A 16616-nucleotide genomic window follows, 5' to 3' on the forward strand; every position below is an offset into this window, starting at 1 on the left:
ACAAAGTCCCCAGTGTTCTGCATGTATATAGTAATATGCATGGATGAAGGCAGAGCTGCATTAACATAGCAATAAAGTAAGTTGACCAATAAACATGACATTTCAATTACTCCAAAATAAAACATTTTTCTAGTTTTACTTAAAATAAAATATTTTTTCCCCAGATGTGGTATTTTCTCCTTATTCCCTTGACCCCATCTTTTCTCCCCATCATTCGTGCCATGTCCCCATCATCATGGTTTGGAATTTGTCTGAATCATAATTCTTTTTTTCTCTGTTTTCTGTTTTCTGTGTGCTTTGGCTCTGTCCTACCTTAAACCTAAACTCTGAAATGCCCTCTCCCTCCAGTCCCATGACTTTTTCTATCCCCTCAACTGCCTCCATTTGGTAAAATACAAAAGTTAATCTACAAAAAAATCACCAAACTTGCAAACAATAGAAAAATAATATATTTCTTACCATCTTTATGAATTCATTGTAAGGATTAAATATTAAAATGGATGTAACAATATGTTGTAAAATAGAACTGTAAGCTTCTAGAAGCAGATGAACTACTAACAGATATCAATACCTATTTTAAAAGACTTGCAGTTTAATTTACTAGATTTTATTTTTTTGCTTCTTTGGATCCAAAGAAACTCAATACACATTTTCTGAAACCTGTCTCCACACAGAATTAATCATTCTCACCACTAGCCTGGACATTGTGTTATGATGCAATCTGGACATTGTGTTATGATGGAATTGTTATCAGCCCTTTTTTAGAGAGGGAAAAATTGAGACACACGAGTGTTTAATAACAAACAGTCCTCACACAGCTAATAAGAAATGAAGTCAAGATTCAGACCAAGGGAAATTAAATTTGGAACTCGTGCTTTTTTTTTTTTTTAATCCATTAAGACAAAGAGATAATGAAAATATTTCATATGAAGGAGAATTTGACCTAATAAAGCAATTTAACCAATTTAAATTTTACTAACATAAAATCAAGAACTGTGGAATTTTACTTACTAGAGTCTGAATGGAAATGTTTCCTTTAAAGTAAGAAAAACACTTCCCAGTACATAGATAATTGACCCCATCTGGTTTCTGTTAAGATCTGATTTGACCTCATATTACACCTCAGCATGGTTTTCCACAAAAGCACGACTGCTGGATTAGCATTGGTATTTATGATGACCTTGAGCTGTCACCTCTGTGTCAAACTTTCAAACCCAAATGTTCAGAGAAATAAACAGAAGTTCTTAAAAGCTTTTAGTGGAAAACCCACACATATTCAGTTTCATTTTCTATCACTGTTAAAGAGAAAATGGCTTGTTAAACATAACAAGGCAGACTTTATTCAAGATTATTGTAATAAGGGAGAGAGATTGAATGCCAGTCAGAATACAGCAAAGATAACTGGGGGTTTATAATTAATGAGCAGAGTGCAGGGTTAGTGGATCTAAGATTACTAAGAGGAACTTTATTAGGTATCAAGAGTAGAGGGATTCTTAGTAAATTGGCTTGACAGAATTCTTGCTAAAGTAGGTCAAGGACTTAAATATCAAAGATGGGTGTGATAAACATGATCAGATATCAAGTGTTGGGGCTGGGATTTTCAATAAACTAGCTTAGCAGGATTCTTTGCTAAAACCCGGGCTTGTGGAAGCCTGACTAAAGTTTAGTCAGGGATAGAGTCTTTGTTGTATGATCTGTGTTAAGGAAGGAGGGAAGGAAGGAAGGAAGGGGGGGAAGAGAGGGAAGAAGGAAGGAAGAGAGAGAAGTTGGAAGGAAGAATGAATGAACAAACCTAGGGAATTCATGCAACCGTAATTCACAGTATTTTCAGTGTTTTTCATGTGTCTGACATCAACATGGGAATTGCGAAAGAGGCAAAACACAAGATTCTGTGCCAACTTAAAGGCAGGTCAGTGTGATGTTTGTATACACAATCAGGACTTTGTATTCAGGAGGCCCTAGGTTCCATCTCACCTTTGCCACTAAGAGGTTCAAAATTAGATACGATTCTGATATTTATCTTTTTCATCAGTACCTGAAGGAATATTAACTACATCTTGTGTTGTGCTGCACATTGAGTGAGAGGATATAAATTAGCAAATGCATTATATTATTGTTTTAAATTTCAATCCAATAAATGTTTGCATTACCTCCTACTATGAACAGATAAGGGAGATACAGGAATGCATATCACAGAGAGATTCCCTGTCAGGAAAGAATACAAACTTTAGACAAGTAATTCCAAGTGCAAGGTAGTGTTTGTTAGCAATAGAGGTAATATAGAAGCTTTACTTAGAGTCCTCACTCTGCAACTTGGGTCAGGGGGCCAATTTGGGGTTGAGAACTAGATGTATTTCCCATCCAAAGGTGTGTCTCTATGGGTTCTCCTCTGAATGAATGAGTTACCACTGTAGCAGAGCCTGAGGCAATACTTTCAGTGTGCTCCTGCCTTCTCCACAAGTGCCATGTGGACATTCAAGGTGTGGCCTGGGCATCTACTTGCTTGCTCGGATTTCCCAACTGCTCTCTGCATGACCTTGCATGGGCCACCTAAGTAGGTCCTTCAGGAACTCCCTGATCTTAAAATCTTTCGCTTAGATGAGCTTTGGTATTGCCCTGGGCTATTTTTCATGTGTGCTATACAACCTCAATGTTGGAATCATCCACGGGAAATATTCTTTCTTCTTGTTCTTCTTTTTTTTCCCCCTCATCCAAAGTAAATTTTCAAGTGAAATCCATATCCTACTTGATTTTAAATTGTCTTTCCTTGAGCTCAGATGATGTCCTATCAGGGAATAGAGAATCTCTTTAGTACTAGCTTAATACTAGAAATTGTGAGCATAAATCCAGTTCTAAGAAATAAACAATAAAACATAGTTCATCCCAAAACTAATTTGAAAAAGTTTGGGATGTCTATTTTATTCATATTCATTCTCATATATAATAAATTATATTAGAAGGACAAAAAAATCCTTTTATATCTTAGAGTGACTTTTTTTCTACTATTATTCCTTAACAATAGTGGTTTTTATAATTTTTCCCATACAATAATCAATTAAATTTGATTCAAATCTGATACAGTGGCTTATACCTTAATTAAATAAATATTCATTGAGCTTACTATATGCAACCTAGCTACTTCACACATGTAATGAGAAATGAAATATATGAAGGTCTTATGTTAAAATGGGAGAATAAATACATGTTCCCAAATAGCCATTTAAAATTAATGGTGTAAAGATTATTATACAACTATAAAGAGGAATAAGGACTTGCTGTATATGCAGCCAGGGAATTATCTCCATGATATATTGTATAGCATGCTTTTGTTCAACTAACAAATAGAGAAATATGAATAAATGTACATATTTGTTTATATTAAAAATTGGAAGGATTAAATTATAACTTTTAAAAGTCATTGCGTATGAGAAAGGAGATATGGGTGACTATAAAAATAGAAGATAGGCTTCTGTTAATGTCCTTTGTTTTGTAAATGGATCTTTAGAAAATTGTAAATATGTAAATATTAAATAAGGAGGGCATGTGCTGTGATGAGCATTGGGTGTTATATGCAACTAATGAATCGTTGAACACCACATCAAGAACTTACGATGTACTATATGCTGGCTAACTGAACATAATAAAAATAAATAAATAAAATATGTAAATACTTCATAGAACATTAAAACAAAATTGGAATTAGAAATCAATTTCTTAAAAAGATAAATAAAAGCAAACAAATAATTTGATTTAAAGAATGAGTTGGTGGCATACTTGCATAGGGATGCGGTCACCTAACTATATATTCTTGGGGAGATATATGTTAAGAAAAATGAATTGCTCCCAAAGTGTGCTACATAGTAGTAAAGTTTAGAAATCATACTCTTGGTAGTAATGTTAGTATATTTACCCCTTTCTTATTTAAAAAAATAATTGTTTTGGGGGACCTGGGTGGCTCAGTGGGTTAAAGCCTCTGCCTTCGGCTTGGGTCATGATCCCAGAGTCCTGGGATGGAGCCCCGCATCGGGCTTTCTGCTCAGTAGGGAGCCTGCTTCCTCCTCTCTCTCTGCCTGCCTCTCTGCCTACTTGTGATCTCTGTCTGTCAAATAAATGGATAAAATCTTTTTAAAAAAATGGTTTTAAGGGGCTTTTATCTTATGCTTTTCTTTCTTAACAGTTCGATTTAGGTATAATTTATATATAATAAACTGCACATTGTAGGATTTGATAAATTTTGATTCATGTATATAACCATGTAACCATAATCACAATCAAGAAAATGAACATGCCCATCACCCCTAAATTTTTCTCCTGTTCCTTTTTAATGTCTCTTAGTTACACCTCTCTGTGCTCCCTTTCAATCCCAAGTAAACACTGATCTGCTTTTTATCACTATAGATTAGTTTGCATTTTTCAAACATCTTCTATAACTGAAATCTACATCATATATTCTACATTGGAGGGACAGGGGAAATTATCTGCCTTCCTTAATGCAGCATAATTATTAAGACTCTTTATGTTGCTGCACCTATCAGTAGTTCAGTTATTTTCATTGTTCAGTAGAATTCCACTGTGTAGACAGACCAAAATTCATTTATCCATTCACCTGTTGATACAAACTGATGTTATAAACAGTGGCTGATCCTCCAGTGGTGAGTCCCATAATTCCCATTTACCTTAGCTGGTGTTTGATGGGAATGCTGAAGATGTCCTGAGAGTTTTTCCTCCCCCTTTCTAAGAAGAAATAAGACTTCCATTTCCACATCAGTTTTCTAACCGTATCTATCTGGTGTAAGGACATGGGGAATATTAAAAAGAAAATAAAAGGCAGTAATATAAAATAAGTAATGAAAGAGACTAAAATGAGAAGTAAGATAGCCAAAGAGAGAAAAAAAGGAAGAATAAAGAATGGTGCTAGAAAATAGTGAAAAAGCAAATAAAATACGAAAAAGTGAATATACTGTAGAAAGGAAAAGTCTGAGGGTACCTGGGTGGCTCAGCTGGTTAAGCATCCGACTTTGGCTCAGGTCATGATCTTAGGGTCCTGGGATCAAGCCCCACTCAGCAGGGAGTTGTGCGTGTCCCTGTCCCTCTGCCCTTCCCCCCAACTCATGTTCTCTCTATCTCCCAAATAAATAACTAAATAAAATATTTTAAGAAAAGAAGAACAGGTAAGTCACAGAATTTGGACATTATCTCCTTTAAGGGTCTAGCTGATTCATTGACGAGGACTTCTCCAGGAGAGTGGTTTGGCAGGGAGGGAAGAGCAGAGTCAGCCAAGAAATCCTTTTATTCACTATCCATATGCTCTTGAGTCAACTGCCTAAGCTCCTCAAGTCCTCTTGCTTCTGTAACACAGGGATAATCATAATTTTCCCTGATGATTGTTATGAGGATTAAGCAAAATAAAATAAAATATATGGAAGACCTTGGTGCTGAATCCCTAGTGATCCCTATTCTGCGCCGGGAGATGCATTCAAGAAACTTGAAGCTTAGGAAGAAATAATAGAATTCTTAATACAGAGTCTATTGGCAAAAAGTTTGAGTTGAAATGGGTTGGGCAAAAGCAGCAATTTATTCATGTCTTACAAACATGGTCTTACAAACATCATACAGAGCTGGCACAAAAGAACAGACACCATCTCATACACCATGCTTCCTTCCAAATCACTTCTATTGAGTCACAACATCAGAACAAGTCAGTTACTGAGTTACATGGTTCTTCAAACACAGAGACCTCCCCATGAGGGTGGTTGGATTGGCTAATCAGACAAACAGTTAATTTACATGTTTCATACAGTGCAGGATTTGCAACAGAATTCAAGATATTCACACTGATATTGTAATACATTATAAAACAGTTTAATTTTCAGAAGATGATGGGATCGCAGATGTCCCTGCCTGTTTCAATTCCTTTCTAGTTTTCCTTCTTTCTTTTCTTAAAAGCAGTTACAAAGAGTTTTACTCAACTTTTCACACTCAAAAACACTTTAAATTTTAAAAACTAAAAACTATTTACAAATTCTTCATTGTAATTTTGAAAGTATTCATTGTTGGTTTTGCTGTTCCAATTAGAAAAAAGAAAAATCACCCTCCAACAACCATACTTTACTTGGTACCACCATTACCTTCTGGCTGCTGTGAAGGATACTTCGAGTTGACTCCTCACAACTTTTCAGAACTCCAAAATAGATTCTACTCCATGGTCCATGATAACAAATATACATACAATAAAAAGGCCATCTGACCTCCCCAAAGCACACACTGACTACGATTCATTTTGTGTTGCTTTTATGGAAATGCTGTGAGGTGACCTTCTGTTGGATTAAAGACAATGATTAGGGAATACTCTTTTTTTTTTTTTTTAATCCCAAAGTCATCTTAAAGCACAAAAAAGAGGCAGACTTCGATCTTTGTACATACAGAATGTAAAACATTTTCTTTACATTAGGCATAGTCATAAAAAGCATGTATGTTGTTGTGAAAATGCATTGTCATAGAATTTACAAACACTGAGATATCAAACACATTCTCAAAAACAGCTAAGGTACTGACACAAAACCTGACTCAAAATGTAAGTTTTTCAGTAGACTTTATCTCTAACTTGCATATTTAATAATTCAACTGTGTCCAGTTTCACTCATAGGCTCTAAAAACACAAATATGGTGACATTTGTCCTTTCAAGTAATCCCAGGGTGCTGCTTTTCTCCAGCAGGTTTTCACAATTTCAGAGCCCTGGCACTGGCAAACCACAAAAGACACAAGTCTATAAACTGCTCCACAGACAACAGCTCAAGACAAATTAGCCTAGGAAAGATAGTGAAACATACTTTGTTGTGCTAATTTGACAGCCTAAATAGATTTTGTGTGAAAACGTGTAAATTATATTAGGCTTTGCTGTATAGCTATTTTTCAGGCATTACTTAGTTTCTTGGTTTAAGTGATGCTTTCTATCTGGCAGTGGTTAAAACTTCAAGTCTGTCTGTGTCTTTCCAAATAGTAGCTTAGTCCTTTCTGGGGGAGGACAAGCTGCTAGAAGACTTAGTCATGTCCTTTCTGCAGACGAGGGATGGCCTCGAATGCACACTTATGTACCGTACATATTTCTTTTCAGAAAGCTGCATTTCTAACTGGATTTCTAGCTGAAGTTTATTTCTTTACCCACTAACTAATTCCACAATTTCACAAAGGTAATCAGGGCTTTCTTCAACTACACTGATGTTTGTGAAGGGCAGTGAATAATTCAAGGCCGCAGTTCTTATGTGAGATCATATTTTCTAACAATCTGACTCACATATAACCTTAGGAGGGAGAAAAATAATATTTCAGCCACAGTGTTCTCAACTCAGCCCTTTAATAAAATGATTTCTCAGCTTGTTCACTGTCCTTTTGAAACAAAACCAAGATACTCCTGGTATAATAAGTTGTATCAAATAATTACAAAGAGAAATGACCATATACTTTTATATGCAAGACAACCATTTGCACATGACATAATGAATAAAAACAAACTAGAGAACATTTCTTTAATATCTTTGGATTTAAATAAAAACTGATTTCCCCATCTGAAGAAAAATGGATGAATTTTCATAAGAGAAAACATGCTCTTCATTTGCAAATCCTAAAAATCACATCGCTCTCCCGTGACATGTTCCCACAAGATCATCACCTTCTAAACCACATCTATAGCTTGGGATTGCACTGCAGGATTCATAAAATGCTCAGCTACTCTGGTAACCTGCAGAAGAGACTGAGTAGCTCATGAAAATTTATCCAACTTCTCTAATATTGGGGAAAATATCATGATACACATTTACAGTTACTTTCTGGTCTGCTAATTCAATCCATTTCAAACAACAACAACAACAACAAAGGAGCAGCTTGCTGTCACAAGCTAGTAATCACGAATCAGGAGAAAAAAGGAAAGAAAATTGCTCCTTTCTTAGTAAAAATCATTAAGTTCCAACTTATCATGGCTAGGACACTACCCATCACAGAGCATATGCCACTTAGCAATTTGTCTCCTGGGATAGTCACAGATCTCTTTCCAGTGCTCTCCACCGGTGCCTTCTGCAGCTGCACCCAGGACCAACCGCCCTATCACCTCATTTCTGGACCCCCTTTCAGAATCCAAAACCAGAAATTCAACACTTATCTCTTCAAGACCCTCACAAGGAATATCAAAGACAAACAGTTCATTGAACACCGCATTGGGGGTGCATTTCTTCACATGAGTCTTCTTTTTTGAGATTCTCTTTTTGGCATGGTACAGGTTCACTTTCACGTAGGGATCTGCAATGGTAAATGACAGACATTATCCTGGCAGAACCTGGCTGGAGAGTTGATCTCAACGTAATGGTGCCCTTAGAGATTGATGCATGCCAATAAAATGAGATTGGAATGAAAAGGTGTCAGAGCAAAGTGAAAATATGGATCAAGCTTGACCTATTGCCAACAAAATGAAAACAAGAATATGCAATGTGAAGAGAAAACTGTTCTAAACCATAGGATGGGAAAGGGAGTTTAATGGCAAGAAGAAGAGATAATTAAAACAACAACAACAACAACAAAAACTTCTAATGGCTCATTCTGATTATGTATAACTCAGTCCAGAAAATAAGATAGAAGAAAAAAGCATTAGACAAGACCTAACCTGATTGAATTGTATGACTTTGGTAGAGTCTCTCTACCTCTCTACTTTTCTGTTGTACGGGCATTTAGAATTCACAATGGCAATGTCCTTTAGTGCTTTAAATTTTGTGTTTCTTTAATCCCCAGCTGGGTTTGCTTCCTGTTTTCCAATGCTCACCTTCCCTGTGTCACCCTTAATGTATGGATTTTAGGATCATGCTACTTATCATATATTTAATTATATTATTTTTGTCTCTTTCTGGTTGAAGCATGTGAGTTCATTTGAGTGTCCTAATCCAAAACTTTAAGATCATGTCTTCAACCGCCATTAATAAACCATAGTAGTAATAATAACAGAAATAGAAGTTATTTAATGAGGTATATCTTTCTAGTCTTCACAATCCCCCTCAAGGTAAGCATTATTACAACTACTTTGTACAGAGATTATGAAAGACAGTCAAGATTATATACTAAAATGGAAGGGTTAGAATTTGAACTCAGATGATTTTACTCCATAGGTCAAGTATTCTTTTCACTGTGTGATACAACAAGGAATTTTTTTCAATTAGTCACAAAACTAAAAGCTAATGTTTAAAGCAGATCCTTAAAGAATTATAGGAAAAATAATAAAAACAACAGAAGCATAAGTGTTTGGTGAGGCAGGCTCACTAAAAATACTAAAATTAAGAACTCTTCTCCCAAACCATTGAGAAATTTTTGGCTATGATCTCTTACCTCAGCATTTATTACTGTTTTCTGCTTCAAACCCATACAGTCAGATATCTACCATGTATTAGCAATGGCTTAAAACTTAGACTAGATAGTTTTCTTTTTCTCGCTAATGGCACTGGCTTACATTGTTATTTCATTAAATGAGAAACAGAAAAACAATCAGATCACTTGCGCTTGTGGGTAAAAGGTAAATCAAAGTCATGTAAGTTGCTACCTATTTTGCCCAATGTATTACTTATACACTGAGGCTGAATTTTTCAGAAGCATTCTTACCTGAAAGTCCAGACACATCAGATTTAGGCAGGTGTCGAGCTTTTAAAACAACCACAGTCAGAGTATTTGTCGTGGACTGATAGCAGAGAGAGATCAGTAACTCACCACGTCCTGAAGACTTCTAAACAAAGAGAGATGTGGTATAAATATTTTTATTATTTTTCTTGTTTTGAAATTCATACTTAAAAATATTTTAAAACAATACAATATTGTTATTTAAATATAGTTTTCCTACTTCTTTTTATTTTAATATGCTAAAGAATTCAACAGCAATCACAAGGTTTTGTTCCATACGATCACCTTCTAAAAACAATTGTCTGCCATCTTGTGGTGGTTTTCGGTACTACCGGATATTAAAATTTGTAATGAGTTAACCACACCCATTACTAGAAATCTTTAAAAGGATATTGAGAATACAGCCTATACTGAGGTATTGTTGTTGTTGTTTGTTTATCTGTTTTTACTTTTTAACTAAATGATTTCTTTTTGAAGTTATTAATAAATGTCTAATCATTTGAATGGATCTATGTAGGGCAAATGACTCATGATAAGTTTGATTTGATTTTGATTTTTTAAAAAACACTGACATTAGTGGAATTTAAATTCAGAGCAACTGACATTTATTCTAACTGCTACCATCTCCTGTCCCAGAGGACTGATGGAGTTAAAATTCTCTGTCCCTAGCCCCCACTCAAAGTCCTCTTTCAAATCCAAGAAATGAATTAAGTATTTGAAGGAATTGACCCAATTTTTTAATACTTTGTTTTTGGAGGGTATCATAAGATACTTCTTTGTATGCTACTTAGATTTTATTTGTACTTTAAAGACATTTGTTAAGAAGACCAAGAACTCAAATTACAAGTATTACCTGATATTAACAAATATGTAAACTCAGAGCTAGATTATAACTAAGAATGATGGCGGGCCAGAGCTCCTAGAACTTCAATCTATATACAAAAACTGACATGGGGTCATTATATGAATAAGTAGTTCAAGAAGAATCAGAGTAGGGAATAGATCTTTATTCCTACTCTGCCACTAAACACCTTGGTGTCTCAAACAAGCTACTTAATTTTCTGAACCTTGATTGTTCATAATTTCAACAAAGAAACAAAGGTGATCTTTATGGTATTCTATAAAATCATGCCTTACAGAAACAAATTACTCTGAAGTACTACAGTTTAAATCAACTGAGTTCTGTTTTTAAAGGGGGAAATGGGATTAAATTTGGTATCTTATCATTGTCTAATAGTTTCAGAACTACTACAGCCATATAACTACAAAGGCAGAGTAACTCACTTCTTGTCATACAAAATAGTGATGAACATTTATAATTCAAATGATGTGATGGCTCATCTTTGAAAAGCCATTCCAACTTCCAATACAACTATATTTAAATAACAATATGTCATTTTGTCATTTAAATACAACTATATTTAAATAACAATATATATAAATATATAAAACTATATTTAAATAACAAAGTCAATACAACTTCCAAATCCTCAGGATAAACTGATTTAATTTTCAATTTCAATTTCAAATTCAATTATGCTGATGTTAAAACATTGTTGTTAACTTGTTTATGAATAAGAAATATTTACCTGCATTTTAGGTTAAGTGGAAGTCCTAGTCAAAATACTTATGATAAACATTAACAGAAATATTTATATAAGTGCTATTTAAATACCCATAATGGATGCCTATTTATTTTATATAATTAAAATACTTTAAGCATTTCAGTTGTGGATTAAATTTTCTTTCATCTACTCTAGTCCCTTGTTCCCCATTTGATTATGATTAATAATAATTAAACATGGCAAAGATGATATGTATAAAACTTATAGTTTAGTGAAAATCCCCTAGATACACAAAAGCTACATAAGAGATTGTTTCTAAATACTTTAAGCACTAAAAGTGAATTACCCTAACATTTCTCTTGATAATCTCTCTGTTCATTAACATTTTTCCATCAGATAATTCAATTCCTGCAAGAGGAATAAGGACTTCTCCAATGATATCATCTCTTGAAAACCTGTCAAAACTCAAGATTGTGAAGTGCAAGGCCAACTCTTGGATCTGGGTGTACAGGATCCCATAGAACGTAAAGGTCTCATCAAAAGCTGGGTCCAAGGTCTTTCTCAGAACTCTGGTTTTCACTTTATGCTTCTTCTCTGGGAGGATCGTCATTTTGATATATGGGTCAGAGGTCATTGACTGCTCATCCATGGCTGGCAAGCCACGGGCTTCCTTGATATTCACCACAAATGCTTTCTTCTCAAAGTTGTACTCTAAGGAGAAGAAGAGGGTTCCCAGCTTCTCCTGTTTCTCTTCTGAAGTAATGGAAGTGCTGGACTTTAAGCTATCAGGGGAAACAGCCTCTTTCTCCCCTTCTGAAAAGAGCTTTGGGGTCACATTCTCCAGATCAGAAGGGCTACTAGCTTTGAGGTTTGTTTTGGGAAAATTGCCATTGAGATCTCTCTTCTCAAGGTCAAGATGTAATGAATTCTTTGGCACAGCTGGTTTATTCTTTACTTCATTTTTGTCATCTGCTCCAAACTTCTTCTTGCTACTTAGATTTTCAGGATAAATATCAACTCCTTTTAGTACGTGCACAAACTTATATGGAGGAGTCTTGTTAGACTTAGAGGATTTTCTCTGACAGCAGATCCAAGCAAAGAGAGAGACTGTGAAGACCAAGCCAAATGCACTGAAGATCCCCACCACTGTGGGGATTTCATCTGAAAAATCAAATGACCAATAAAATACATTAAAGGAGTAGAGTTGGAGATATGAGCCTATTTGAAAAGCATGCTGGAGCTGGCAATTGCTGTAGGTTGCACAGATTGGATTACTTTCTGACTGTTCTGGGTATGAGTTATGTACACATTTCATATCACCTTCAGGAATAAACACATATACTGCGTGACATACAGAAAAGAAATACACTATGATAGAAACTTCTTCATTTCAGTAGGGTTTTTTTTTTTTTTTCAAATAAAATAAAAAGGTGACCAGGCTTAGGTCAGGGATGAGGGATGCTGAATGACCCTGACCTACCTTTGTTTTCTCAGATAATGTGAGTTAACTGTAGCATGATAAATCAGTACTAATTTCATTATACTTTCTTGACATTTTGAAGCTTCCCAGAAGCATCAGTTTTTACTGACCATGAAACTCTAAATGCACATTCTTTAAATACTGAGAAATTTTGTATTCTTATTAGTTTGTTATTTATCCCAGATTCAATAAGGAAACATCTAAGGGCTAGCGGTTCCAGGAATTTGAAGAAATGAAGGAACATTATCTGCTATTATCACAAACTCATCAATAATTTCCATTTCAATTATGGAACACTGGTAAGAGAAATATTACATACATTAAGGAAAAAAGAACAAAAAAAGATGAACAGCAGGGTATTGTTATTATATAACTTCTATCACTGCAAACTCCTGGTATACAGACCAAAATTTCTCAAACACTGAATTATCTGAAGTACAAATCCCTAAGTGGGATAAAAATAAAACAATGGCTACAAATGAATCATCATTCTTTAGCATGTATTAAGAGTGAATATAGATAATTTAGAGTTCAATTTTATCCATAACTGATTTTTTTCTAACATTTTTCCACATGGCAAATGGTAATAAAATTGAACTTGGCATTCTTACCTTAATGAGGGCACATTAAATTACTGACATTAGGTAGCACTGATTATGCATGAAGCTTATCATGCCCCATATGTAAGCATATTCCTCCAACTAATGATTAGTAACACTGTTTAAGTAAAAGCAGTATTGTTATATCGGACACAGAGCAGCAATTGAGTCAATGTTTAATTTAATCATAGTGAATATAACTAATGTAGTATTATCTGGATTTAGTTTCATTCTTGTGCATTTTTATCCCAAATAGTGAATAGTAAAGTTAAAGGTCCCAGTCAAGAAAGGGTTAAGGCTTGTTGGAATAACCCCTGAAAGAACAATCTTTTGTTACTCCCATTCCCCATCCCCCCAAATCTTTTGCATATCTACTTCATAATTTCAAAACTGAACTCAAAGAATATAAGAATCAGTAATGACAAATAAGAGCAGACATATATAAGATTAAAAAACAACAGTAAAAATATTCCATAGTTTAATTAGATTAAGGAACTGATCATGTAAAGATGAAAAATAAACCTTTGAATTCCCCAAGTAGAAAAAGCAGTAAATACTACAGAAAAAGAATGAGGCGAGAGCTAAAGATAATCAGTTAAACTTAGTATCAGCTTTTTGGTTTTTCCTCCTATTCAAGTCTCTGTGGGGGGGAAAAATCCACTCCTGGACTCTCCAATAATCCAAGGCCAAGAAGCAAAACCAAAGTCATTGCTAGGAAAACAATAAATGCAATAGAAAAATGATCCTTTTTTTTCCCCCCTAAATAGACCAATGGCCCAAGCTAGAACATATTTTTCCCTAGCCCTATCTCTGAAAATGCCTCAGTATTAGAAAATTTCTTATTTTCAAATCAGAAATCAGGAATAAACATCACAACAATATAAACTCAATCACCCAAATGAAAGGCTGTAAAGGAAACTCATTTCTGAATATAATGTCACAGATTGTCTCTATTCAATACTTATGTCATAAGGCAAAATATTCAATGTATCATGGAAAGACGCACGTACTCCCTCTGTATTCTCCACTGATAAGGTCTTAAGCTTCTGAGAGTAAAGACCTCAGTCATTCCCTCAGTTTAATAACAATTGTGATTTATTCATAAATATCATTCCTTATTCACAAACTTCTATAAAATTTCCAGATTTTTTTGAATACTTGTAAAGTAAGTAAAACTTCATCTCCTGTCTTTGAAATATAATGGGACCTAAAAATATGACTTTTTAATTTGAAGTACATCTGATTTTATTTACTGAGAGAAGGAGAGCAATGGTGCCAAAAATTTGGTATAGGAAGAGGGAAATTGAATTGGAAAACTGGATTCCTAATTTTACTTTCCAGTAGCTTTTAGTTAACTGTTTGACGTGCCATACTTCTCTCACATCTCTGGGCTTTGGTTACCTCACCTGCGAAATGCAATGAACCAAGTCCGTTCATTTCAAATACCACTTTAACCCTAGCATCAGAGGATTCTCTGTCTTCCACTAGCAACATATTTCAAGGATACAAGAAAAACATAGCAGAGAAAAACAACCTTATGGTACACTGCAAAATGAAATATACACCCCAAACCCCCAACATTCAAGTTGTTTTATACTGAGATCAAACCCTTATGTAATCCCAGAAACATTGGCTTGTTCTGGTAAGTTAAAAACAGATTTACCTACAAATAAAAATCACCTACAGAATTAATGAAACCAAAAACACACAACAGACTCCCTTTCCTTTACTTAGCGCATGCTGCGATTTACAGAGCTACATGAACGTTTAGGAACTTCTTGGATGTAAAATCTCCCCAGCAGAAGGCAATTTTGAGGAGAAAGATAGCAAGGAAGGGAGAAACAACAGAATTAAGCCACGACTGCCCCTTTCCAGTTCTCATTCTCTTTCAGATTAACTACCTAGGAAATCTATATCCAGCATCCCCTGAAAAAACAACAAGAACAACACCAACATCACAGCCCACTCTGGAGTATTCAAGAAACAACCACAGTTATAAGTTGAGTAACTTGCTTACCAAATTCTTCCCGGCTGGTAGTGATCGGAGCCATTTTTTGCTGCGTGCTCTGTCCGAGGTGCTGAACGGAAAACTCCCTGGCTTGATTCACTTGCCTGGATCTGAAGCGCTGGCTTTCCTGAGTGCTGAAAACAACAGCGCGAGCTCAGGGGACCTGCGCCTGGAACGGGAGGAGGCAAAGAGGGAGGTCCACTTGCTCTCGCACAGTGATTTACCACCCCTGTTCCTGTTTTGGCTCTTCTGAGAAGCTCGTCTCTGAGACACTAGACGTGGCTGAAACCCGAATTGACGCAATCCTGACGCTACAGGGTTGAAATCAGCACCTGCCCTCCTCCCCTCCGCCCTCCAAGCCTCTCCTCTCCTTCTTTCTTCCTCCCTTCTCTCCTGAGGATTCAACACATTCTCATCAATTATTTTAACTGTTGGACTACTGGAGATTAGCTCTGCTACTCTGTGGGGGCTCAGAGGCACATGGAAATGAGCCCCCAAACTCATTCCCGTCAGTTTCTAATAGAAGATCTTCTGATCATCAAGATCAGTAAAAGCGTGTCTGTGAGTTATCAGAATAATGAAATTTACAGAGGTGATTTAGGGTAAGAATGAGAAGAGAGAAATTTCTGCATCAAATGAACATTGTGACATGCAGGAATATGTTTCTCCCTTTCTAATTTTTTCTTTGATACTTTATACCTATGTTAGAAAAGAATCCATTGCACATTGATCCATTTGAAATAAGACAACAGTTTTCCCACTATAATCACTTATTTTCTAATAAATAATCTAGACATTTTGCTAATGCTGTTGCTCCATCTGTCTATCAGCTCTCCTCCCTTTAATATCTGACATTTGACCAGTTAAAGTACTTAGGAACAGATGGGAATAATCCCTTCTATATTCAGACTCACTTTCAGTTATGACTTTTGCATATAATGAGACTGCTCCTGGAATGACGTTTCTGGTTAAAAGACCTGACTTCTAATAGGATTGTGCAAAAGAGTTACAAGAATCAGACCAAAATTGAAAATGAATGAAATTAATAATTATTGGTTATTTTCAAAGGAATATATATTTTTCAAATATGTTGTTTTTCTGAACTGATGATATTTCTGGGGTTGAGGAACTGGAGAATATCTGGTGCCAAAATCTGATTAATTTTAATCTGAAGAGTGTGCCTTTTAAAACAAATATTTAGCAATTTTCCAAAGGAGAGAACTCAGGTTGTAACTCCAACTATCAATTATTGCTCCGCAAAGAATTCCCTTGCTCTGGAGCTCAGTGAGCAAATGGCATTAGGTATGTGTTG

General features: G+C 35.3%; 1 protein-coding gene across 2 annotated transcripts; it reads right to left on the reverse strand.

The window, feature by feature from the left end:
* Positions 1-5552: 5552 nt before the first annotated feature.
* SYT4 (synaptotagmin 4) lies at positions 5553-15642 on the reverse strand. Of its 2 annotated transcripts, none has more exons than XM_059409565.1 (4): positions 15314-15642; positions 11564-12378; positions 9638-9755; positions 5553-8293 (listed from the first exon to the last, which is right to left on the reverse strand). In XM_059409565.1, exons 1-4 carry the CDS (start codon positions 15345-15347, stop codon positions 7986-7988), a joined length of 1275 nt encoding a protein of 424 aa, XP_059265548.1. In that variant the 5' UTR covers positions 15348-15642; the 3' UTR covers positions 5553-7985. The 2 variants fall into 2 exon arrangements, with proteins under 2 accessions (XP_059265548.1, XP_059265547.1); XM_059409564.1 differs by having other exon boundaries at positions 9638-9758; positions 15314-15640.
* Positions 15643-16616: the final 974 nt, after the last annotated feature.

Source organism: Mustela nigripes, chromosome 8 (genome assembly GCF_022355385.1).
Source record: "Mustela nigripes isolate SB6536 chromosome 8, MUSNIG.SB6536, whole genome shotgun sequence".
Lineage (NCBI taxonomy): Eukaryota > Metazoa > Chordata > Mammalia > Carnivora > Mustelidae > Mustela > Mustela nigripes.